Raw genomic sequence first — 25,532 nt, forward strand, 5'->3', positions numbered from 1 at the left:
CCGTCCGCCTTGACCGACAGATACTGACTCTGTTATCAAAAATAAGCTAGATGAAATAGAAAGGCATTGAAATATATCAGCCAACTTTAGAAAAAATTTACAAAGGGGAATAAAAAAAAAATAAACTACTGGAATTTAATAAATAACAGGCAGGATGAAAGGACATTTCAGTACAATGAGTTAACTTTTACAATATTGAATTCTTCCAAATTTCAGTGTCATATATTTTAATATTTATTTATATGACCGTGTATAATGTTCGACTGATTTATAGAGAACATTTTGGGTTTGGCTTAGACTGGCCAACGCCTGCTTTCCATACTGCAACTAGTCAAGATGCCTGCCTTGAAAAAAGGGTCTGTTCACTATACTGAAATGTAAGTGTACTGTCTGATAAATCACTACTGACAACGCAACAAAATAAAATGTGTACTTACCTTATACTTCTGATACCACTATCTGGACAAACAAAAGAGTACATGCAAACAATTACACTTTACAAGCCAATTGTTCTTGCATTAGTGAGATAATACTGTTTGTGTTAAACTGGAGTCGAGCTAACCAAAAGTAAATAAAACAGACAAAGACATAACACAGGTTAAGGTTAGCTTGTGGTTAGGCTAAACGTAAACACGGAAGAGCAGAATCCACCACGTCTAACGGCTGGTTGCGACAATGGCGTCTGGTAACCATGGAGACACATCCTGCGTTAGCCAAACCGGTGTCCTTTAGCTGCTGTTTACGCCTCTCTTCGTTGTTCCGTAAGACAAATATAAATAAATACTTACTTAGCGCGTCGCTTTAAAAGCCCCCAGGTAATGCAGCAGATGAACTGTGGCCAAAATATTCCATCTGGGTGAAAACGCAGCTTATTACTTTCTCCACCGTTGACGTGACATAACATGTTCAGGAATAACTATCAGGTAGGTTTATTTAAACGAAACAAAAACCACTCTTCTTGTAATAATTATTTATGCTGATACAGTTTAATCCTGGTGTAACACGAGAGACGTTGTTGGTAACATTAACTAAAGGCTATAAGTGGGGAGTAATTGTGTTTTTTACAGGGTGGAGCTGTGGTTGAGATCTTCAGTGGACAGGGTAAAGACCCTGTCGCTAAATGGAAACTATGTGGAGGGCCGTCAGCCATACGTAAAGTGAGTTTTTTTATTTTATTTTATTTTATTCTATTGAAAACACTATTGCTATTTTACACTCTCCAATTTGACTAGCCACTGTGTCATTTAAAGACAGTGAACACCTCTGGGCCTGGGGGGTATACACATTAATTCAGTCCATTGCAACATATCAGCTGTTATCACAGCCCTGAATGAAGCAGGGCTTAAAATTTGAGCAATTCTTGCCACAAAACGAAATAATAATTTTTGCATTGTACAAGTCCCCATTATTGTCTTGGTTACAGCCTTGGATCTGATGAGTTGTTTGCCACCTGAAAATTTTAGATCATGATTGAAGACGATGTGAGAGCTCACTTGTAAAAAGTCTAAATCAATTGCAGAGAGAGGTGACAAAAACCGTCCCCTTTATATTTGTGGATGCCAAGCAATGCTCTGCACTATACAGCTTTTACAGTCTGAGCTGTGCTTGTCACACTGACTTTATAGCTCAAAACACCTAGATAGGCTCGCATTAAAAAGAAAAAAAAACAACATTCGCCATACCTGAGAGCAGTTACACCACAAGTACACAATACCATTCGTACTCAGTGAGGGACTTAGCAAGGATTTCTCGGAATTATTTTCTGCCTTAGGAATATAATAAAGAAGTGAAAGGCTTCGTTTACTGCCTGGAGGGAAGCAGCCAGACAGTCAAGATGCAAATGCCAGAAAATGGAAAAATGTCTCGTAAGTCATCATGCTTTCATACATCCATTTAAAACTCTTATTTGGTTTTATGTCCACATGTTAATCGTGATTCACTCTGTTTTGTAGTTGGGCTTCTCCAAAGATTTTTGGTCCTTCAAGTGAATATTCCTCAGTTCAATGATTTTTCCACTGAGCTTGTGTAAGTAGAGCAATCAGGATTGTATACCTTTATATAATTTAAAATGCTACCTCATCTTGATCAACATTTTGCAGGATTATGCACTGTTAAGTGTCTCAATAAAATAAATTTACTTTGACTAATAACTTTTTGACTAATAAAATAAGGACTAATATCTCTGATGGAGCAAAATAAGTGTTTATAAAAGAATATTCATGAACTAATGTATAATTTTTTAGTCATGTGCAGTATAAAACATAAAATGATAAATTGAGCAACAGTGCATTCCTACGGAAAACTGTGCACAAGACAGCTTGTTTGCATCTAGCAGGAACCCTCTTGAGCCACTTGAAAGATTAAGTGCATCATTTTAGCAATGACAGTTATGTAACAGCTCAAATAACCATTTATTGTTAAAGCACTGTTAAAGAGTTTGCTGCAAAGAAGGCTTTTTATCCTGTCAGGCACTGTAAACTTAGAATAATCCACATTATTAAAATATAGGACAATGTTAATGTCAAGTTCTGGTGGTTCTTTTCCACAATATGCAGGTTGTGACTTTGGTCGTTTATTGCAGTCCAGTCTGCATATATTGATAATCCTTCATTTAGTCCCCAGTGCTGTACGATCCATAAAACACAGTTTATGTCAATAGTCAATGTCTCTATGGAGTCTTTATTGTGTTCAGGACTTGTTATGTGTGAATTCACATCATGTTAAACTTTATTACAAACACAAGCTGTGGTATTGAGTGTACAGTGGGTATTGCTTTTCTTGAACACTATATTAATGTACTTTTAAAGACAACTGATTTCACAGATTAAAGTGAAAATACCTTCGACAACTTACCGTATAGACCAACAAATCTTGTGGCTTTCTCTGGTGAGGACTTTTTTCTAAAACCGTTGCCTTTTGACCATTTTATGTTCTTTTGCATGTTCTGTTATTCACAGAATAACTGATTCAGAGCACCAAAAAAAAAGACTCTACTTATCAACAGTGCATAAAGAGTTGTCTGCCACCCTCTTGCATGCAAAGATACCTCTTGTAGGGTTGAAGCGCAACACTGTGAGTACCAGATTCATTCATCCTTGACATATTCCTTCATAATTTTTAAATTGACTTGACTAGATGTGTACCTTTTATCGTGGTTTGTTGTGTTGCACATTAGGTGCTAAGCTGTATTGCCCTTTTAACTGCAAACCCATTTTCTGTCTCAGTGGTCTACTTTATGCATCGACCTTGTATCACTGACCGGAGAACTGTTCAAGGGATTTTTGAGCCTGGATGGCATCACATTGTTCGCTACTTGCAAAGTCCGGAGAATCTTCACTATGAAAACAGAGCCCACAGGAATATCAGATGATGGTAATGGAATTGTTTTTTGATTGCAAATGGCGGAATCCTATCACCGCACTATAAATTCTGCTCTGAAGGTGGTTATTAAAGAGATACTGTGGCTAAGTACTTGCCACTGAAGCGAGTCGGTGGTCTCTTCTCTTTAAGCAGATTTGTTCTTGTGGGTTTATGTGAAACTGTGTGTATGTGATTGGAGAGATAGAGATACAAACAGTTGGCCATTTTCTGTTATGGTTGGCTGAGAATTGGTAGATCTTGTTCTAGGCAGATATGGCCCAGCAATGATAACAGCTGCACATTACTGGCTGTCGAGTGCACACTTAACGCTACCTATCAGTAAACACAGCTCCGTTAGTGTGTATTCTTAGACTGATTCGTTTGTCACTTGTATGCAATGATAATGCACTTTTGCTCATACTGCGGTTCGCATTAATCCGAGATTGTTTCTCTTTTTCAACTAGATATGTCTCTCAGTGGAGCTGGTCTCATGGACCTTATACCTCGCAGTTGCCAGTACCCAGCAGATGTGAGCCAAGTTACTCAAGTCTTGAACATGGAAAACCTACGGAAGGCAGACATGAGGACTGGCCTTTTTAGCCCTGGCTGTGGTAGGTAAGATCAAATTAGACAATTCGGAACTGATATTATAGTATACAGTATATATATATAGCTTACAAGAACTGACTCTATGTAACCTAAAGTGGAGCCTTTTCCTCTTACTTTTTGTGCTATTGGTCCTTTCATCATGACACTTCTCAACGTGCACAAAGCCAGGTTTGTAAACGAAGTAGCTTTCTGGGTTTGGTGTATAGCAATCTAATTCTTCTACAAATGATTTAAGTTCAATCCTGGTGAACACTTCCGGGATGAATTGGAGTGCAGAAAGAAAGACATGCCTTATCTTCAGCATCAGTGCCCGACCTCACCGACCCTCTTGTTGGTGAAATCCCTGCAGCCAGATTTAAAAAAATCTCTGGAGAGCTCTCACAGAAGAAAAGGGGGCTGTATAGCGGCAAAACACCCAAGGTTAATGTAATTTTCACGGGGTCAGCATACTTTGCTTGGCTGTCTACATTTAATGCATCATATCGAGTTCATAGAGAATGTGTTGTTCTGAGAGTACTTCAGTAGTGGTGTGCAACAGATGTGCATTTATATATTTAGAGTACAAGACACCAGTCACAGTCTAACCATGAAACAACTCATTTACACCAAAAGATGGAAAATGGTGCCTAAGCGGCAGAGAACTGTTTTACAAAGACACAGTGATTATTATCACTTTGTTTTCCAAGTATGAAATTCCTGTGGTCTTCAGTTTTGTGTTCGTTTGCGCCTCACCTGTGCACAAGGAGCTTCAATTATCTCCTCATATAAAACAGACATGCACCAGTAATCTGGTTCTGCCGCCTTTGTGGCCTTTTTTATCAGCGCTTATTTATTTGTTCTGACAGCTGTCTAAGTCATGTTGAGTCAAACGGCAATGCCCGTAGAAGAAAGCAGTAACCACACACGAGAATATCTTCTCATAATTAGCATCTGCATTATTAGCATAACGTTCATAATCATAATTAAAACGATTGCTATTAAAGTAGGCATCCAATTTAAACTGTGACGAAGTTGCACGGTGAATGTTGTTGCTTCAGCACACAATCTGTCAGAAACTGTTAAAAGTAAGCTCTAGCAGTTTTTGTCATGCAGCAACAAACAAGCCCTGATTATCTCAAAGACATTTTGTTGTTCCCAAGGTCAGTAAATTTTCATACATAATTTTTTTTAATGTCTACCAGCTATCATGGGTATATCTCATTTCATCCCTTATTTTCTGGGTTTCTGCAGTTTTAAATGAGTATACTGAAGCTGTTGTATCACAGAAGTGTGATTCCCTCTTTTTTCTCTCAGTTCATCCAACTAAGCCCCGTCTATCGTCTTGTCAATCATGTGTGTTTTGCGGAGTGGAATTGTTTGCTCTCTGCTCTGATGAGGATCAGACAGAAAGTGTGTTTTGCTGTTAGCGTCAGTCAAGGTAGTCCTGATGAGCCCTGGCACAGATACAGCAGGGTCAGGTCGTCGACATACCAACTCCCACTGCAGCCCATTATTTTCACAGGATGAAATGGAACAGAATGTTAGATTAAAGCTGGATTGAAGGACTTTTACATATTAATGAATGTCCGATGCATTCAAGCCCCTGCCAGCACAAGTCCACACAATGCTGATTAAGCCTATAAGCATCAGGTAAATCTCAGTGTATTTAGCAGCATACTGAGTTTTAAATCTGGTGTCTATGGTGACATCCCACGACCGTTTTTTTCTTCTTCGTGATTAATTTTATTTCAGCAAGCCGAAGAGGTGAGCAACGGCACCAGCAGCTAGGAGTATGGCTGATTATGGCTGAGTGTGGCGGAATAGTTAGGATTGTAAGTGGTTCTACTAATAACTGTCTCTGGCGGTCAGGAAGAATGTTACGGAATTTATGAAGCAACCGTCCAAGAAAAGTTTCTGGTTATCCGACTTACTTAAAAATACTTGCACAGAGGAAATTTTATAGTCTTAAAATAAAAGTGACCGATGGCAAGCACAAGTAAGAGAAGAGACTGAAAACTGTAGACATACGTCTTACGCACAAGTCAATGGTGTTTGTGTAGTTACTCTCACTGCCAGAAGGGGCAGACAACAGTTCAACACAAAGGGTTTGGGGTGAGAAAAAATCCAGCAGCAAACATTAGAAATGGTACGGTCTGTGGTCCTAGCACTCAAACAGCATCATGTGCCTGCATAAGATTAAAGAAAACGAATAAAGATACAAATCAGTGACAATCAATGAGTAATGTGAATTTCTTTGTTTCTGCAGTTTCTGATCACTCTGCAACTGCCAGATCAATCAGTTATCGGAGAACCAGGCCTCAGGGTGTTTTACACACAGCCTCGGGCTCCAGAGCTCCAGCACCTTATCCACAAACGGAAAGAAAAAGCAATGCAACCTCAGATGCAACTGATGACCATATTAACAATATGGTGAGTTAATGGATCCAATAAACACATGTGTCGCGCTGAATGATTTGTACAAGTCTGCTGAAAATTACAAGTGGGTACAAACCAGAAAATGTTGTCTATGAACTTGAACTTTATGAACTGCCTTTTTTTTTTTTTTTGGTTGTGTCCCACAGGGTTCCATGTCCAGTATAATAAAGCAAAAGGTTACAGAAGGTCAGAACATTACCTACCTGAGTGAGAATATATCACATGGAGAACCTTCCCACGTTGTTCATGAAGGTACATTTTACAGAGTGCATAGTGTCATTTAAACATGTTGTATTTGTTGTGTGAATGGGTGCATCCAAGTCATGTTGTATTTGTATGGGAGTACAAGTGCTCAGAAAACAGACACAAAAGAAACTATTACATTCATGAGACAAAGGTGAAAGAATTTGGATTTGTCAGTGCAGATGGATGGGACAAAGAAAAGATCGGGAATAATATGAAATGGTTTCAACAGAAGTTCTTTTCTTAAATAGTTATCCCCATCAAAAAAGAAGCTGAACCAAGGTGGTCTCATGTTGTGTTTATTTTTCAAAATCTTTTTTTTTATGTTTTTTTTTAAAAAAAAAACATTATGCAGTACTCAGTTGAAGTACCCTTCTTTCTCATTTGCCAACAAAGCAAATCAATAGTATTGTGAAGCTCAGTGCGTGAAGTTGTTTCACCTTGTACCTGTTGAAATGCGGTGAAAATACCTATTAACTGATCAGGTGACGTCAAACAAACTGTGTCATGTTGGACCCAATGACTCTTTGGAAAATATTCTTTTATTAATGTTTTCTCCATGCCCAGCCACAAGCAGTACTAGCCCTGGATATGACACAACTCAAAATAATAATTTGAAAGTTAAATAAAACTAATAGTTATAAAATAAATACCTAATAAACTAAAAGTTATGAAATAAATACCTAATAAATACCTACTTTCTATAACATCAAGTCAATTAAACGTCTGGGATATTGATCTGGCCAGTTAAGTAGCTGGTGGGTTGTTAATCAATTTCAGCTGCTTTGGTGTTAATGAAATTAACAACAGGTGCACTAGAGGGGCAACAATGGGACGACTCCTAAAACAGGAACAGCTTTACCAGTGGAGGATACTGAAATTTTTCTCTCTCCTCATATTTTCCGACTGTTTTTCATTAGTTTTGCATTTGGCTAGGGTCAGTGTCACTACTGGTGGCATGAGGCAATGCCTGGGCCTCACAGAGGTTGCACAGGAAGTCCAACTCACCTCAATATGTGCCATTCCCAGAGGGTTTGCTGTGTCTCCCAGAACAGTATTGAGAGCATGGAGGAGATTCCAAGAGACAGGAAGTTACTCTAGGAGAGCTGGACAGGGCCGTAGGAGATCCTCAACCCAGGAGCAGGACTGGTATCTGCTCCTTTGTGCAAGGAGGAACAGGATGAGCATTACCAGAGCCCTACAAATGACCTCAAGTGGGCGACTGGTGTGAATGTCTCTGACCAAACAATCAGAAACAGACTTCATGAGGGTGGCCTGAGGGCTCTTGTGGGGCCTTGTGCTCACTGCCCGGCGACATAGATTTCGATTGGCATTTGCCATTTGCCATAGAACGCTTGCCCACACAGTTTTCACAGTTTGCCCTTTGGTTTTCGCAGATGAGAGCAGGTTCACAGTGAACTTATATGAAAGAGGTGAAAGGGTCTGGAGAAGCCGTGGAGAACGTTATGCTGCCTGTAACATATTTCAGCTTGACAGGTTTGGTGGTGGGTCAGTGATGGTCTGGGGAGGCAAATCCATGGAGGGGTGCACAGACCTCTACAGGCTACACAATGGCACCCTGGTTGCAATTAGGTATCCTTGGACCCACTATCAAACCCTACGCTGGTGCAGTGGTTCCTAGGTTCCTCCTAGTGCATAACAATGCCCAGTGTCATGAGGCAAGAGTCCGCAGGCAGTTCCTGGAGGCTTAAGGAATTGATACTATTGACTTGCACCCCACACCCCCCTGATCTTAATCCAATACAACACCTCTGGGACATTAGGTCCAGATCTGAGACGAGATACCCCAGGACACCATCCGTCATCTTATTAGGAGCATGCCCTGAAGTTGTGAGGCATGCATGCAAGCATGTGGGTGCCATGCAATCTACTGAGTACCGTTCTGAGTTGCTGTAATTAAATTTCAGCAAAATGGACTGGCCCACCACATCATTTATTTACTTTGATTTTTTAGGTGTCTTCGAAATCTGCCCTTTGAAGGTTTATGATTTTCATTTCCAATGAACGATGTGGCATCCCTTTGTTGCTAACACATTACCCAGTCCAAATCACTATAGATATCCAGAGTGCTTTTTTCCCTTTAAGATCTGATGTGTTTTCAGCGTTCCTTTAATTTTTTGAGCAGTGTACATCTATATAGAGCAAGAAAACGCTATCGCATGTAGCTGGCTCTATCTCAAGACCTGAATACCCTACAACTAATTCTGCTTCTTTTCCTGGAATGTGAATAGAATGTGCAAGTGCACAATGTCCTATTCTCCAGTTCATCTTGGCCTTAAGAGTGAAGGTAATTATTCTGTCTGTTCTGTTCTTCCAAGTCCTGTACGTCACTGAAAGCCGTACATGTGAACCAACAAACCAACAAAATAAATGCCCTTTTTCTACAGAGTATGTTTCCCCAAGAACCTAATAACAGCTTTTATGGTTGGTAATACACCATCCATTGAGCATGACTGAATGCAAAAAACTGGATGATTAAAATTCCTTAATTCAGCTGAACATAATGTAGCTGGATATATTCTTTTTGCACTGAATGAATGTAAGAAGCTCAGTTACTGAAATGCCTTCATTAATAGGGATTTTCACGGTGCATAATCAGTTCACAGATATGCTTCTGGCAAGCTTTAATAGCATTGTTGTTTGAATGTTTTGCGTTATGAAGCTTTTCTAATGTTGAAAGCACTAGGAGCATCTGGCAGTTTACAACCCCATCCCCCCCAAAAAAGAGTGTTTGACAAGCAGGGATCTAAGAAACTACGGGTCCGCAGTGCTGGAAGAGAGAGGATAGCCTCATCTGGTAAGTTGTGTGCACTGCATATTATATTGTGTGGAGTGGTGTCGAATATGGCTTGGTTTTAATATCATAGGGTGTTTAATTTTGGTTAACAGCCCCTCCAGGTGGCGTTTCTGGTGTCCTCAGAAATAGTAGTAAAAGCGGGGAGAAGCGAACCCCTCCACTGTGTGGGCAAGAAAGCAGACAGCAGCCTCTGACCCTGACAGAAAAGTCAGAGCACCTAGCAGCAGGCGAGCCTCACATTAGCTGTGAGTGGAAAGGGTTCAGGACAACAGGAAGCGACAGCAGGACGACATGTACACTTCCAGACTTTGGTTGGAAAAGACAGCAGGCGATAGGAGCCCAAGACAAAAGAGAATAAAATGTCTACTGAGTGATACTGATGTCTACTTTCCATGTTCTGATTGCATAAGCAGCTCATTTATACTTGAGAAAAATACCTATTCTTACTCTTAATTTATAAATTGGACCACTTCAAAATATTGCATGAATTTTAATGAGCTTCATTCTGTGCCACATATGCACTTTTGTTCCCTTTTTTAATTTTGCATAATCCATATCAAGACCACTTGCAGGACCTCCTCCCAGTCCAGCCCATGAACTCTCCCCCCATTCAGTCGAACACACACACACACACACACACACACACACACGTGCTCGCTCACCTACACTCACATTGTCTTCGCAAAATGAGTGCATGTGCTCTGAAAGCTCAATTATGGATGTTTCTCCACAGCAGTAAGCTCCTTTGCTGCAGCCCTGCCCACAGATGGAAAGTAGTTAGTTCATTAATGGTAATGTGGCACATTAAATAAAAGTCAGAGGGACATCTCCTGGGCCCAGGGTTTGCCACACAGTGGGTAATTAGAGAAAGTGATTATACTGTCAAGAGGTTCAAATGTGCTCACTCATTCAGATTTAGGTGCCTCTTTCTTTGATCTCGACCCTTATCTTGGACTATAAGGATTTAGTGTTTCCTGCACAAAGACACATATTGATGCCACTTTTACGGCTGAAAAAGCTTTTACCTCCTCGAATACGCACCGTGGAAGATCATTTCAGATGTTTTAACAGTGCTGTAAGATTTTCTATTTCTAAACCAAGTGACTGAAGCAACTATTTTGCTTGGAGAATACGTAGGTTGCTAAATTGGATCGCTCTTTCAGGATATTTGGACAAAGTTGTCATTCTGTGATTGATGACTTAGCAGGAAACTGGTTTTCTTACTACTGATTATGTTTATGTTTATATTCTCATTAAGGTATTAGCATAACAGGGCCATTAATGAAACCTACAAACATGTCAGTGCAGGATAAATTAATGCTCACTTTTGGCAAGCAGTGAAATTAATTACAACCTTGCATATTGTTATTATGAATTTTTATGTGCATGTAATCAAATGAACTTAGAATGACATTAGCCACATGATGAAAAAAAAAAAAACATTTAAAAGGGATTTATTACTCAGTGTAATTACACTCCATGTCTAATCATCCTCCATGTGTATTTTGAAAATGCTTATTTTGGAATTTGTGCCCTAACTCTATAACAGTCATGTGCAACAGGGGTGAAACTATACTACTTTCATCTTGTTGTATAATCTTTTATTTTAGATGAGAATTGCTGCAGTCTTGCCAAGGAAAGTTCAGGAGTCACTCCCACACCAGCAGAGACTGGACTCGGCTCGATCCGGCCAGGTTTATCTTCTGACCTGCAGGTCCGGAGCAGCTGGGAGAGTAATGAGGAGTCTGAGCCCCAGCTCACTCTGCAAGAGGAGGTGTTCACTTTCTCGTCCCAGCCTCACTCACCCAAACGGGGTCAAGGCCAGGGTGACCAGGAGAAGATGGAGATGGGAGATGATCGGATTCAGAGCAAACGTGGGAGGCGGTATGATGCTCAGCCTGAAGATGACTTTATTGGCAGTGAAAGTGATGAGGTATGTTAGCAGAGACACAAGCACACTGTAATACGAATGCACACACATTTGAAGTGCTCTTATGTTGCTAGGACACTAATGATCAAGAAGAAGCAGAAAATTTGCTGCATTGTATTACATCCACTATCACATCCACTTCTAGCTTTAACAAAGACCAGATTTAGTATTGGGTCTATTTTTCGAGTGCAACATTTTTTTTATTTTTATTTTTTTTACCACAGCCGCCTCATTTCTTGTCAAAGATTTCAGCACAGCCTAATTCACAATATACCCACCGTTTGATTTGATTCAGTTTTGTTTGATTAAATTATATTTAGTTTAATTTAATTTTATTGCAGCATACAGAGTATATTTTATATTTTGAAGTGCATCGTTTCATTGCACATTTCATAATACGCAATATTCACTTCAAAAGGTCAGTGGGGTTATTTATCACCAGATCATTTATTAATGGCTCTGAGACTTTCAATAAAGAATAGCAGTTTTCTTTATGCTGAGCAGTGAAATTAAGCTGTTGAAGTATGATTATAAAGAATTATCTTCAAAGAAATGCTAATTGCTTTTACTTATTTAAAACTTTATAATAGGTCTGATAATTCAGAGTTAAGAACCTAATTTTCTGGTGCAGAGGATTAGTTTGCCTAAATACTAAATACAGGTACTGGCAGTCACCACTAAATCATTAATATTAAATTTCAGGATTTGGTTAAGTTAAAGCTGCATGTGCAGTTGTGCGTTTTTCATTCTCAGAAACCAGGGTGACCTCGTTAGAAAATCAATATAAAACAGTCTGGTTTGAAAGAACTGAATCTATTTGTGGTGACCTTTGTAAACTACAGACATAACCTTTTTCATCTATGAAGCACTGTTCGGATTTGACATTTTTCTTTAGACTTTGCATTACCTGTTGGTTTGGATTCATCTCCACTGAAAGCACACAGCCCATTCAGTTTCCTTTGTTCCGTCAAAAAACAATATGTGATTTATATTGTTATAATATATTATTAGCAACGATGCCTAGTAAGACGTCACAAAACAACGAGAAACAAAGAAAGAAGAGGCAGAGACCAATACAAGTGTTGCTTTGTAAGTGGGGTGAAATCACACGACACGTTCATGCGCACACTTACACACTCGCACGCACAGAGATTGTTAGAGGCAGGCATTTTTCTCTCTGTGTAATCAAATGATCGTGTAGCCTTTTCATTGATTTCACACGCTGGCCTAATGAAGAGCCTATCAGAACACTTCAAAAGAAACAAACACTATCATAGAATATATGAGTACTACAATATTATGTGCGGCTTGTTTTCTTTCTAGCGTTATTTATTTTCTTTCTTTTTTTATGTTTCAAAAGAACTGCTGTGCCCTGTTGTCTAAATCAGAAAAATGTGTTTGAACACATGACTATCTAATTAAATAACCCATGTAAGGTATTACTCAGTTGCCTTTAATGCCTATAGTCATATAGCTTATTATTGTTAAACTTTTTCAACTTTAACATGACAAAAATAGCACTCTTTATTAGGACTCGCTGTTGGAGTTCTGTGAAAGTAATTCATAGCATCTGTATTAAATATGTCTCGCCCGATGACAGCTGGGATAGGCTCCAGCAGACCCCCGTGACCCTTAACAGGACAAAACGGGTATAGAAGATGAATGAATGAATGTATTAAATAGCTGAGGTGGAGAGTAAATGCATTCACACAACAAAACAGCAAAATGAAAACAACACTGTCTAAGCCTTAGACAAGGTGATGTTTAGAGAAACAGCTCTGTCAATGAATACATAAAACCATCAGCTTTCACCCAGTGTAAACTAGGGCTAGAGGATAAAGAAGAGGCAGAGTAACTACTTATACACTAGTTACACTTTTAATTTAGTACAGCAAGAAGAACATATATTTTTTAATGTTTTCTGGTTTCACACCAAAAACATTTTTTGTGTTTTCTGGTGATTTTCAAAGGGACTTTTCTTCAGAGGAGGCCAGACTTTGTTACATCCATAGAAAAACCCGTTTTTCTAAATGGACACAAGGGGTATTCAATGTGAGATGTCCAGAAATGTCATATAATGGATAACCACAACTTTTTTCAGGTATAAAGCACTATGGTCAAATGTACTTCTGTGATAGATTTTTTTTTATGATGGCTGATGGAACACGGCTACAAGGTGTTGGGTAGCACACTAAATATTGGCACAGAGTAGCTGTGGAACCACACTGGACTAACGGACAAACTATTGTAATGACATATTTCAATAAGGTAAATAAAGTCATGAGTTTTTCCCACATTGTTTCTTTCAAATATTCAATTTAGCTTGACTACAACTGCTTTACTAAACCTAACACTGTCTGATTGGCCAGTGCTTAACATTAATAAGAATAAACTATTCACTGTTTTCCTACTATAGTCCAACTACTCCAGACTCAGGACCACCTGGCCCGTACGACAGTACATATGTGACATTACTGAGTATTGTTGGTTAGTTGACCAGCTGTGAATGAGTGTTTTTCATAAAGGGATTTAAAAGACATTAGCTGACATCAGGCTAAACAAGATTACACACACCGTAGACGTTTTCTTGAATCACACGTTAGATGATGAAATGTGCACATAATGGCAGAGATTCAGTATGTTAGCTTGTAAGAAATCTCACCCCATTGTTATGAAACACATTTGGGAGAGAAGCTGGGATGACTCATGTCACATTATGTTCCATCATGTATATGGCTTACTACCTGCTATTTTGTTTTGTGCATCCATGTGATGTGTGTCTTGATATCCCGCTGAACAGGAAAACCTGCTGTAATACAATTTCAAGGCTCAGTAGAACATTGTGTTTTCTTATCTTAGTAAGAAAAACATAAGGAAGGAAAAAAAATGGTTATTTTTCATATACACGTAAATGTATTTAAACACAAAGATTTGGCCGTTTTCAGTACATATACTGTGATAATGTAATGGAACAATAAGGCACTGAAATAATATGGTAACACGTTCGGCGAGTTAGAAGTGTCAAAAATAACATGTTGCAAGTCACAGCTTGGCTTGCATGTTGGCATGCAACTGGCCTCAGATTAGGCATTTGGAAAGGATGTTTATCCACACAGTTTTATGCCTGGTAGCAACCTATCAAAAAATTTCCACCATTCAAAATGAGCGAAAAGCTAGGATCTATAGCTGTATGTGGTATATGTATCAATATAGGAATTACTGGTGCTAAGGATCCTCTTGAAGAAAAGCTTGCTTAGTAAATGGGCAATTTGTATTCTACTGTATTTTTAAATCTATGGAGGTCAGCTTTGCTTGATATGTATTGTGAGACCTTATCGTTTGACCTAAGCCTTGCAGTGCTTTAGCTTTAGCTTGCTCACCTGCCATGGACTGCTACCACTTAGCCTGATTTTGATTAATTTATGGCAGGTTGCTCATTTCTCGACTTGGAGCAACATCATCTTTCAAGGTGTTGCGTCAGTATCATGCAATTCTTTTGACCGAGCATTTGTTCTTAAACACACAGAAATATTAAAAGCAAAACATAGCAATAAAATTTAGTGTATGAACTATTCTGAAATTTATAAGCATCAGCAGGCTGAGTTAAAGTGTGTTAATTTAATGCGATAATAACTGAAATAATGGACTGCACAGTAGTTCAGTAAAGGACATGCTCACAGTCACACCTTTCAGTAATACATTTATTTCATTGTTTTTTCACCGGAACTTTTGAAAATAATAAACTATAGACATAGAAAAAGAAAACAAATAACATATCAAGGCCCGCAAGCTAAAAACCTCAAGGGCTTTAAGATTACCTTTCACCCCAAAACAAAGCTCGGGGCTGAAAGAAAACACCTCAAAAACAGAGAGCGGTATGAAGAACTGGAAAGATGGAAAGTCTTGAAGTTCCAAGGAAACCTTCAAGCAGTTTCATTCATGAGAAACAATGTCTGTATTATAATGTCTAGTGTGAAAGGCTGATGTGAAAAGAGATTTAAATAAGAATTTTTAAATTCTATTGGGTCTATGGAAATATAAATCAAATCTGATGCATTTCTCAAGTTCTCCAGTTAAATCTAGTGAACACTCAGTGATCTTGACAATGTCAAGTGTTTTTATCCAGTAATGCGGAAAAATTAAAATGAAGGTTCACCAAAAATCCAAGTTTTGAATGCATGACTTTTCACTTGAACAGAAGCCCAGAACTTTGTCGCTTATTTTCTTTGTGGATGGTGGCAGCTTGTTTCCCAGCAGCTGCAATGAATTCTGACTGACCCAGTTTCACAGTGAAAGATGTGTCAATACGTGTATGGAAAACTTCCACCATCTCTTAAGCATAATCACTCATGCTGTGTCCATGAACACTGTATGCATGGTATCTTGTAATAACTAAGTACACAGTGCCATAGCCTTATTTTCCTGGTTAGCTGTTCTGGCACAACCTTAGTGTGTATATCCATGGTCAACTGTTCTCTGGAAATAGAGATATTTTATATCTTGAATAGTTTCACTACAGTTTTATAAAAAAAATATTATACAAAAGTATTACTGTTTTGAAATAAGGCTCATCCATCAAGCTAAAAAGGGGTAACATTCCAAAGGCTCATACACTCTGCATATATGCAGTGTCTTACATAAAGTCAGTGGTAGCCAACAGATTTTAAATTGCAATACTGAGAGTTAAATATGAATCTGAAGGTGGGACAGATTAGCAGATTCAAGAGAATGCCAGTAGGTTAATTCAAAGCTAAGCCACCACCAACACCTGATCGTCTCTTGTGACTGCCACTTCTGTTATTAACAAAGCAACCTTTAGGGAAGAACGTTACATTAAGGATATTAAACTAATATCTGAAACAAGCCACCATAGGTCCTGACTTAGGTCCTGACTAATCACCCTTGAACGTTTTTAAAAAGTTTTTCAACATTTTGTTCATTGTGTCCTTGCATATCTTTCAGGATAAGGGCTACACCATGTTTCAGCATCAAAACACTAGCCGGTCAACCCATGCCACATCCAGAACGCCTGATTCAACTTTGGGTGTTCAGCTTGAAGGGCCAACTGCATCTCCTAACATGAACCAAGCATCACCAGAAGAGTTCAGTCCACCTAACACCAGTTTGCAGAATCTATCCATTGGGAGAACTGAACCGACAGGGATGGTTCCCGCACGCTGCCTCTCGCCTGACAGGCAGGAACACAAGTTTGGTCTAAGGGGGTCAGAGGAAGTGAACCGGCTGCTGAATCAGAAAAGCAGTGTATCACTTTGTAGGAGGTTCCTGCAAGAAGTTAAACTGGGTGACTCACAACAGCACAAGGTAGAGCTCTTCAAGTTTTTAGTGACAAAATGAATAATTAGCTTTTAGCTATTAGCACATAGAAGGCAAGCATGCTCCTTCAGATATCACGCTTAACTACAAAATACAAGCTCGTCCAAGAAAAAGTCGGTTATATTTGCAATGAGCATGCTGTTTTTTAAGATTCAGCATCACCATTAACTTTTTTAAATTTTAATCAAATGATTGTCTGAAATCAAAGGGAGTGCTCAAGGAGAATTAACATTGCTGCTCCACCGAGCTTTAAAACTTCTTTGGTTTCATGCCCAGTAAATTTAGTTTATAATCTGAGCCACTCTCAACAATCCCTGTAGGAAACTGTATCCACCATCCACCAAAAAAGCTTTGATGAATCCGCCGTACGCTGTTTGTCCATCACCAAGCATCAGACAGACAGAAGTTATGAAGAGACAAGAACAAAAAAGTTGAACACCTGGCAGGCTCTATCAAAGATCCAGACGTGTTTGTCAGGAGTTGGTGGAGACTACTGCAGAATTATAATGAGAGTGAATGTTTATATGTTCCTTTAAAACTGATCAATGAAGCATGGTTAAATGAACATTAGTTTGATTAAATTTCATTTGAAAGTGCTTCTTTACAGTGAATGTCAAAGTCTTCAAAGGCTTGACTTGACTCACTTCTTACAATTTGCTGTTAAAATTAGATTCATCTTTAGCGGGGAGGCGTAGAGTGGTTTATGGAGGCCTTATGGCAAATCCGCAGCTCATTCAAAACTCTGATGGTATTACTTATGTCTAGGTGCCTCTATTTGCCCGTAGAAATGTTTGATCACTACTCATTTTGACAGCAGAACCGGTGAAAAGGTTTGTAGGATCAGACTATGGTCTGTTACAAATTGAGGTAGCCCCCTGCTACAGTTGAAAAAAAAAATCCAGGATCAGAGGATAGTCAACTGAAGCGATCACACGGCCTGAGGGGAGATCTGTCACTTGGTTGTTGCCTTCTGCATTTACACAACTCACTGCTGAGTGGCATCACAGCATCCTTCATCAGTGCAGCTCCTGACTGCTGATTTGTGCCAACTCCAGCAGGCAGCATGCAGTGAAGGCTTTGACTGAAAGGTTGTCAGAGAAATATGACAAGGAGTTTGTTTCCCTCCCTGCAGCCCTGGTATATTGACTGCCATTGATTCACCACCAGGGCATCGCCAGGCTTCCTTGTGCATTGTCAGACAAATCAAGTTACTATAGCAGTCACTTAAATCAATAAATCCACTGTTGAAAAGACATTTCCTTAGAGGGTCAAACAATGGCTTATGTCCAGCATTGCCTTGAGCTCTGTCTGGGACTATAACCTTTTCCCTACTTTGTTGACTGCACAAAGCATTACATCAGCTTTGTGGGTTTTTCTGTGTGTGTGTGTGTGTGTGTGTGTGTGTGTGTCTGTCACTATGTAAAGAGCATTGCATTTTGGATTGCTTCCAAAATACGAAATCTCTGTTTTATGGATGATGCATTTGAAGGAAGAAGACGACGAGACACCGAATCCTGTTGATTCCAGTCATTATGACTTACACCTGCTTGGCAGACTGCGGATGCAAGGGGATGATGATGAGGAGCTCCGCATGCTGGCAAGCCTAAAAAGAGAGCAGGAGGAAGATGAATTCAGAGCCTCAGGCCTCAGTGCATCTCAGATCCACCAGTGTAATGTCAGCATCAGCATGAGCAGTGACGATACCTCTACTTGGACCCACGTCTCCATGGTCTGTACCATCGTCCTTTGCCGCTCTTGATCTTCTATTGTTGAGCCTTCACTAACAAGCAGCATATGTGCAGCTCACCTACCACTTACAATCATTAGTAGCTTGTCTCTCTTTGTGTCTCCTGTTTGGAATATTTTTTCTGACCCTGGTTGATCCTCACACTTGCTAATTTCCATTTCAAGCCGCAACTCACGCCACCATGAAGTGCTAATGCATCTCCTTCTCCAGTGTGTTTTCTGCATTACAAAAGGTTATGGAGATAGAAACACATTAATTGGCCTCTTCCAGGTTTTAAAAGTACACTGGCATAATATCCACAGTTCCCCCAGTGACTAAAAATTATTTAGGTCATTTGAAATTATCCCCAGAAGTCTTTTTAGAATTCAAAGATGGTGTAGTTTGCTCTTGGCTATTGAAGGTCACTTAGATCTAACCATTAGCATAAGCACGTTGCACTTATAAAGAGCGAGCACTCCCCTGCCTGGCCCTGCTGGGTCCACTGTAGGATCCCCAATGAACACAATCATTACAAATGCTCGACTTACAGGCCTGCTCTCCTTTCTACCATTTCTCTGTATGTAGGTACGCATTCATTTACAGAGAAACAGGCAGCACACAATGGATAGAGGTTTTACCACAGGGATTATCATGTCATGTTTTCGAGGACACAGTGATGTGGTCACCAATAAAAAACATGTATCTTTAGACCACACATTAGGTTCAGTCTTCAGCTGGGACTGGACAAGATTTACATTAGACTCTATCAAGCCCTGAAGTGATGGTTTTTTTTTCAGCTGCAGTGTTTACAGTTCTAAATACATACTGAATGGCAACAGCACCACCAACAGTATATTAAGAAAATGCTTGCCAATGAGGAACAGAGATGGAGAAAGAGACCGCGCATAAACCTAATTAATACAGATACGGATTTGGAGAAAACCTCAAACAGAAAGGACGTAAAATATGTTTCTGTCAAAGATAGGAACAAAAGGCTATTAAAGGATCTAAGACAAGAGCAGTCACTGTCTGTTCTGGGACTCCTCCACTGGAAATGACAAGCCATTTCTTGTCCCTGGATACTGTGACTCGAGTTGTCCCCACTGCTGTCATTCATGCTATTGTTGCTGTTTTCCCTGCTGCAGCTGCTATACCAGCCCAGGCAGAACTTCACCCCCAGACAATTGTGTGCTATGCTTGCATTACAAGGTTGAACACAAAAGAATCAACTTATAGATGGAGTGATTGTGTGAAATTAGATTTCAGACACGTTGGTATGTGGTCTTGGATTTGATACATATTCTCTCTGCGGGCGTGAGACTGAAGTTTGAACTGCAATGTCAGAATTCTGAATTTTTTAAACCACGCCTATTACAGCTGCAAATGGAAAACCAAGTCAGACAAAGAAAAAGAACGATAACACGCGATTCATAAAACCCCACCCAACAGTATAGTTTAGTATTCTGGCCTAAGACATTGTTTTTAAAAAAAAAAAAAATTATTGTTTGACAGAGATAAGAAGCAGTGCTCAGCTGAACTGGTGTCAGTTACAATGCACTCTAAAGGAGATGTTCAATAATTAGTTTAAATATAAAGTTAAGATATCAAATACATCTTTTGATGCAATGAAAGCTTTGTAAAAAAAAAAAATCAACCCTCTCAATTGTGTTATTTATAAAATCCGCATATAGTACTAAATTAAATCTCACAGTGTTATTCTTTTTTAAATAACAAAATTCACATTTACTTCTTGAAACTGAGAGTAGACAGTTAATTGTTTTAGCTTTTGGTACTTTAAAATAAGAACATAGTTCTTCTGCTGTTAAAGTTTTGACCTGAAGTTCCCAAAGTAAACTGTAAATACCAATAGCAACCGTGTGCCATGTACCACCTAGCATATACATAAAAAGAAACACAGTCGATGTTCTGAAGAAGGGAAAGAACTTTTTACTGAAACTGGCGCACCTTCTTTACGTTTCCTGTCATGGCTAGCAAGTTATATCCAGCAGTAGTCATGTCGTTATTTGAATGCTGGTGTAGAGCCAGGTTTCGAGAGGATAAAACAGTCTGGTGCAGTTTTCTTTAATGGGTGTGCACGGCCGAGTCCAAGATATTTCTTCAAATCAAGGGAGGATTATTAATATTATATGTGTTAGGAGAGCAAATTATATTTGGAGGAAGAGTGGTGAGAGGGCTGAGCTTCACTAATGTAACACTGCCCAGCCCGTGTTTGCTGGGGAAGATGTGCAGTGGGGTTATACATATAAGGAAGTGCAAAAAGTAGTAAAACAACCGCCAGGGAGGAGCAGAAGCACAACTCATCTCCTGAAAACTGCCTTAATGAACAGCAAGATGGAATGAAGTCTTTGGACATCATTTGGCTAGACATCTTTGCCAAAAGGGTTTGTGCAGCTTAGACGTATGACCAGATTGTTTGAGGTTCACAAGGGTCCTGCTGAGTTTCCATAATATGTAGTTAGAGGCATGAAAAGTATGAGACAAGGTTGTTTAGAGACAACAAAATCTGTTTAGGATTTCTGATTGTGGTATGGTCATTTCATATACGAGATAACAGATGATGTATAAGGGTAAATGTAAAGGCGAAGAGATTGTAAAGTCTGAGTGCCAAGATGTTTGAGCATCGGCCAGAGAGAAAATACAAACAAGATAGATGTCAGCTCTAAGAGCCATGGAGAAGCTGAACTGGACTGAGGTCTCAGTCTTAGCCATACCCAGTGTGTGGGTTTTTCTCTGTAAGGCTGTACATCTGATCAATTAGTGTGTCAGGTAAGTCATCACATTGACTCCCTGAGCTCATTTTGCTGTAGGGTCAAGCAAGAGGTGATGTTTGTTCAAAATAAGTGATGCACCTCTTTCGCAGCAGATGTACTTCTAATTCTTTTAAACCAAAGTGCTCTTTGAAACTGTGGTTCCTCCAAGTTTAAATGGCCATGGAAGTAAGTAATATTACAGTTGGATTACAGGAATAGTTGCCAGCTCCTACATCCATGAATTTCCCCCACTGCCCTGCAGGTAACTCATCATCATCAGTCCATATTACCTGCAGAATTCCTCAGGGTGCAATTTTAGGTCCTGTCTTATTTTAAGAAGGGGATTACATAAAGGAGGCAGGGGAGCACACAGATAGCTAAAATTAACTCGAGCAATGCCTGGACGATAGCTTCAACATGACGTCTTCTTCATCAAAGTCATGCAATGTAATAGCCTTTAACAGGCAGCACGCTTAAAAAGCCTCCTGAGGCCATAATATGGTCTTTAGCTTTGACAAGATGGAGAGGCTACTGCACTTGTGTTTTTTTTTTTTTTCAGGTGAAAATGTTGAAAGGGAAGCCATTGCTGTCTTCTACTTCACATTCAAGCTACATTTAAAGTCTCTCATATTCACAGCTAGCAACGAATGCATCTATTAGCATCTTAAAAGGCTCCGGTTACTATTATAACACAACTTCAGTCATTTTATTCCCTACAATGGTTTTAGTGCATCAACATTTTTGAATAGATTATTAGATTTTATGGATCCCTTGATGCTGGTTTGTTCACTCGTCACTGTTCGCCTTTATTTTCTGTATCTTGCTGCCTCCTTCATTTTTCCTTTGTGTGTTTCTTTTTCTTGTTTGCCAGAAAGACAGTCTTTCATACATGACTTGTTTTCCAGTTACCATGGCACACAGCATAGACTGGCCTTTTTGCCCCGACCTGAACAGCCAGCACAAGGCTGAAGAATTAAGCATGCGCGTGTGTGTGTGTGTGTGTGTGTGTTGTTTTTATTATGAAAAATTCCCTTTGTTGAAACATTCTTGCTTGCTGGGATTTATGTGTCATATCAATGAGGCACTTTATGCAACTGAATCAGTGTTACAGACACAATGCTTCTCACACTACATTTATAGCAGAAAGGTTAAATTAATTAATTGGTTAATTATTTAATTAAGTTAAGTCACCTGATGACAAAGTTTAATTCTCTGGTGAACCTCCTATTCATTTGTTGAATGGATCAGTAAAAAATAGACATAAAAAGTGTTTGTATCTTTATCCCAGTCTAAGGGATGCAACCGGAATAGCAAAGGCAGTGAAATATTGATTCACACCCCTTTGACTTCAAAAACTATTCTGTTGCATTTCAAAAACAATTGAGCTCAAATAGTAGTCTGACGGTGATGAACATGATGACCTTCGTTACCGGCATGTATTAAATGAAACAGGTCATCTTGAACCTAAAAACGCGCTTTGTAATGTGCTGTAAGGGATCGTCTTTTTTGTCTTGTCACAACCTCAGCCTTTTACCTAGTGGTCATAACTTTACAAACATAACTGAATGATAACGCAATTTTTTGTTGTTGTTGTTTGGAAGTGAGTGGAATTTGAGCATTTTCTGACATTCTATCACAGCTTTTGACCTTTTTTTTCCATCTGTTCTTTGACTTTTTTTTTCCATCTGTTCTTGTTCTAGCCAGCTAATCAGGGCCACCACTATCAGAAGGAAATGACAACCCTCCAGCAATCAAACCCCAGGTAAAACCATGAGTCACTCCCACACACACACACACGTGTTCCAGCTTTGTAAATTAATTATGAAATCTACTCTACAAGTAATATAAAGTGGCCATAGTCCGAGAGCAGAAGAAAAACTACATTTTTTATATATATATATTTTATATCCCTATTGCACATGAAAGTCTGGCTGTTAAAGAGAGTAGTTCTCTCTAAAAAGAACTGACACTCTCTCTCCAAAAACCTCATTTCTTTTGGTACTGGGTTGTTAATAACCTTGGTGAATAGAAGATAATAGTTCAGAAAATTGCAAGTCCCATTGATATACTGTGCCATATATATATTATCTGAGAAAAAGGCCCTGAAGTCTGTGTTTGTTATTTCATGTACATGTACATGAAACCCGCCCAGAAATTCACAATCAGATGGTTACCAATGACTGCAATATTTAGGCTAAATGTCAGCTGTCAGATAGATATGCAGACTGGAGCTTATCTCGCTCACAGATGAGTACAAACAACCGAGAGCGTGCCAGGAACTGTGCCTTTCTTCTCCCCGAAACTGCTGTTGTCATTCTCACAATTGCACATTATTTTTCACTCATTATTGTGCTTGTCAGATTCAACACTGTGAACGTTTTATGGCACTTCTTATTCACTGTCTAATTAATAGTAGACGTCGGGTTTGTGGTTCTCAAAAACCACAAAGCAAGACTGTCTGCACAGCGAGAGCTTCAGTATTTCATAATGCAAAACAGCCATAAGACATGTTCCTCCTTGTTCCTACCTACCTACAGGTTAAAACAAAACAAAAATAAAACATATTCATGAATGGGCTCAATAATAATGCTCGGGGAGGAAGAATAAGAAGGAAAAGGTGTTGTATAATATCAGCTTCAGACATATACTGTGCTTAAAAGAATACATCTAATGCAACCAGGAAAATCCACCAAATGAAGCAGAGCTTGACAAAGTAAAATGAGAAAAAGTGGGCAAATCAAAAGTTAAGTTGTAACACTTCACTGGAAAATGTCCTTTGACGTGCATTGAACAAGACTGCAGTGAAAGAAAATGACTAGAATTTTTTTCACTCAATACGCTAAATAGGATTTGTAGCAGTCAAGGCAACCTGAAATAAAACCATGTTTTGTTCAGCCTTCATTTAAGTCAGATATATATTTTTTTTCTTTTGTGATGTCCTTGAGAGGGAAAATAGCTCAGAGTTAAGGCGTGACTCAAAGAGCTCAGGGAACAAGTCCACCGTGTTGAGTACGAGGTAAGAGAAACTTTAAAATACCTCCAGTACTGTCATTAATAATACATTCAAACCGATTAACAGTGGGAGCGTTTTACAGTATACAGTATCCCACTGACTGAATTCAAGCCATTATCTTAAGCTGGTTTTCGTGTACAGTACCCGTCTCTAGACTCAACTGTGGCTGTGTATGAATGGATTCAGTTTGCCTTTAGGGTTCTGGAGACGTCGTATTGCCCCATGGTCTGCTAATGCACAGCCTTGTCTCTGCACATCATCTCCATCTCTTTTTGTGTGTGTACACAACCGTGTGGTATGTTACAAAAGGAGACAAAGGATTGCATCACAGTTCTGCTAGTCAAATTATGCAGCCTCCCGCTCTGTAACACTTTTGATTTATTGATGAAAAGCAAGGTATGGCCTGGTGTGAACACATGTAGACTCCTAATATTTAAATATTAGTCTGAGATCATTATTTAAGATCAACTGTGTAGACAAGGAGGGTAGGTTTTAGCTTGTTTTCTTTTTCCTTTTTGGTTGCACGTGGCTGCTAGCATGCATTGCCTGCTTAAATGCTCAGCCAAGTGTCGCAGTTTGATGTAATGTCCACTGAAATGAATATTACTATTGACAGCCACCTCAAACACACTCCTCGACTTGTCTCACACAGCTCCACAGCATCCACAGCTGATCTACTGAAATTAGACTTCGAAGCCAGCCTTGATTTACATATTCCATCACAGCTGCACAGGATTTGTCGTTGTTTTCTTTCTTTTCTTCTAGGCACAGCATCCTGAGACGCCCTTACAGAGAATTCTATCATGGTGTTTTTTAGAGCATCCTGGCACCACTGCAAGGCTTTCTTGCTGTTGAGAGCTACAGCTTACTTGACAGCTAAAATTCTCCCGTTGCTGTGCTTAATGTTGTCAGGGCTTTTCTAGCATTTTAGCATGTTTCTTTGCGTGTGATAATTGTGTCTGCCTTTGGCTGCCACACCAAATGTGAAACCGCAAATAACGCTGTCAGAGAGACTTACTGTATTGTATGAAGCGATAGTACTGCTTCGTACTAAAGATTAGCATGAATTGAGTAGACGTGCCAGGGTGTCAAACAAAAACAATTCTCTTGATATCGTTTCACTGGGAAGTATCTGCAAAGCTTACTTTCACTATACTTAACCGCCGTGCAAGAGCAGTGTACTTGGTCAAATTAAATCAAGCCAGTTTATTCCCTTTATCACAAGTCTATTTTTGGATTATAATGACTTGAAAAATCTAAGAATTTAATCAATCTTGCCAAGTCCCACTTAACAATTTGAGGTCCAATTTACA

The 25,532-nt window shown here is 39.2% G+C and overlaps 1 protein-coding gene across 1 annotated transcript in view; it reads left to right on the forward strand.

Moving 5' to 3' along the window:
- Window positions 1-902: 902 nt before the first annotated feature.
- The window catches only part of cfap20dc (CFAP20 domain containing), a gene marked incomplete at its 5' end in the record, with an annotated part of 33,340 nt that continues 8,710 nt past the window's right edge, over window positions 903-25,532 (forward strand). Inside the window, 14 exons of the mRNA XM_084542927.1 lie at window positions 903-923; window positions 1,068-1,157; window positions 1,772-1,865; window positions 1,953-2,025; window positions 2,958-3,072; window positions 3,225-3,372; window positions 3,825-3,971; window positions 6,215-6,378; window positions 6,531-6,636; window positions 9,311-9,445; window positions 11,056-11,378; window positions 16,338-16,697; window positions 18,199-18,438; window positions 22,907-22,968. Coding sequence (XP_084399053.1) covers window positions 903-923; window positions 1,068-1,157; window positions 1,772-1,865; window positions 1,953-2,025; window positions 2,958-3,072; window positions 3,225-3,372; window positions 3,825-3,971; window positions 6,215-6,378; window positions 6,531-6,636; window positions 9,311-9,445; window positions 11,056-11,378; window positions 16,338-16,697; window positions 18,199-18,438; window positions 22,907-22,968 — 2,078 coding nt within the window. The remainder of the gene's footprint in view (window positions 924-1,067; window positions 1,158-1,771; window positions 1,866-1,952; window positions 2,026-2,957; window positions 3,073-3,224; window positions 3,373-3,824; window positions 3,972-6,214; window positions 6,379-6,530; window positions 6,637-9,310; window positions 9,446-11,055; window positions 11,379-16,337; window positions 16,698-18,198; window positions 18,439-22,906; window positions 22,969-25,532) is intronic.

Source organism: Chelon labrosus (assembly GCF_963514085.1).
Source record: "Chelon labrosus genome assembly, chromosome: 4".
NCBI lineage: Eukaryota > Metazoa > Chordata > Actinopteri > Mugiliformes > Mugilidae > Chelon > Chelon labrosus.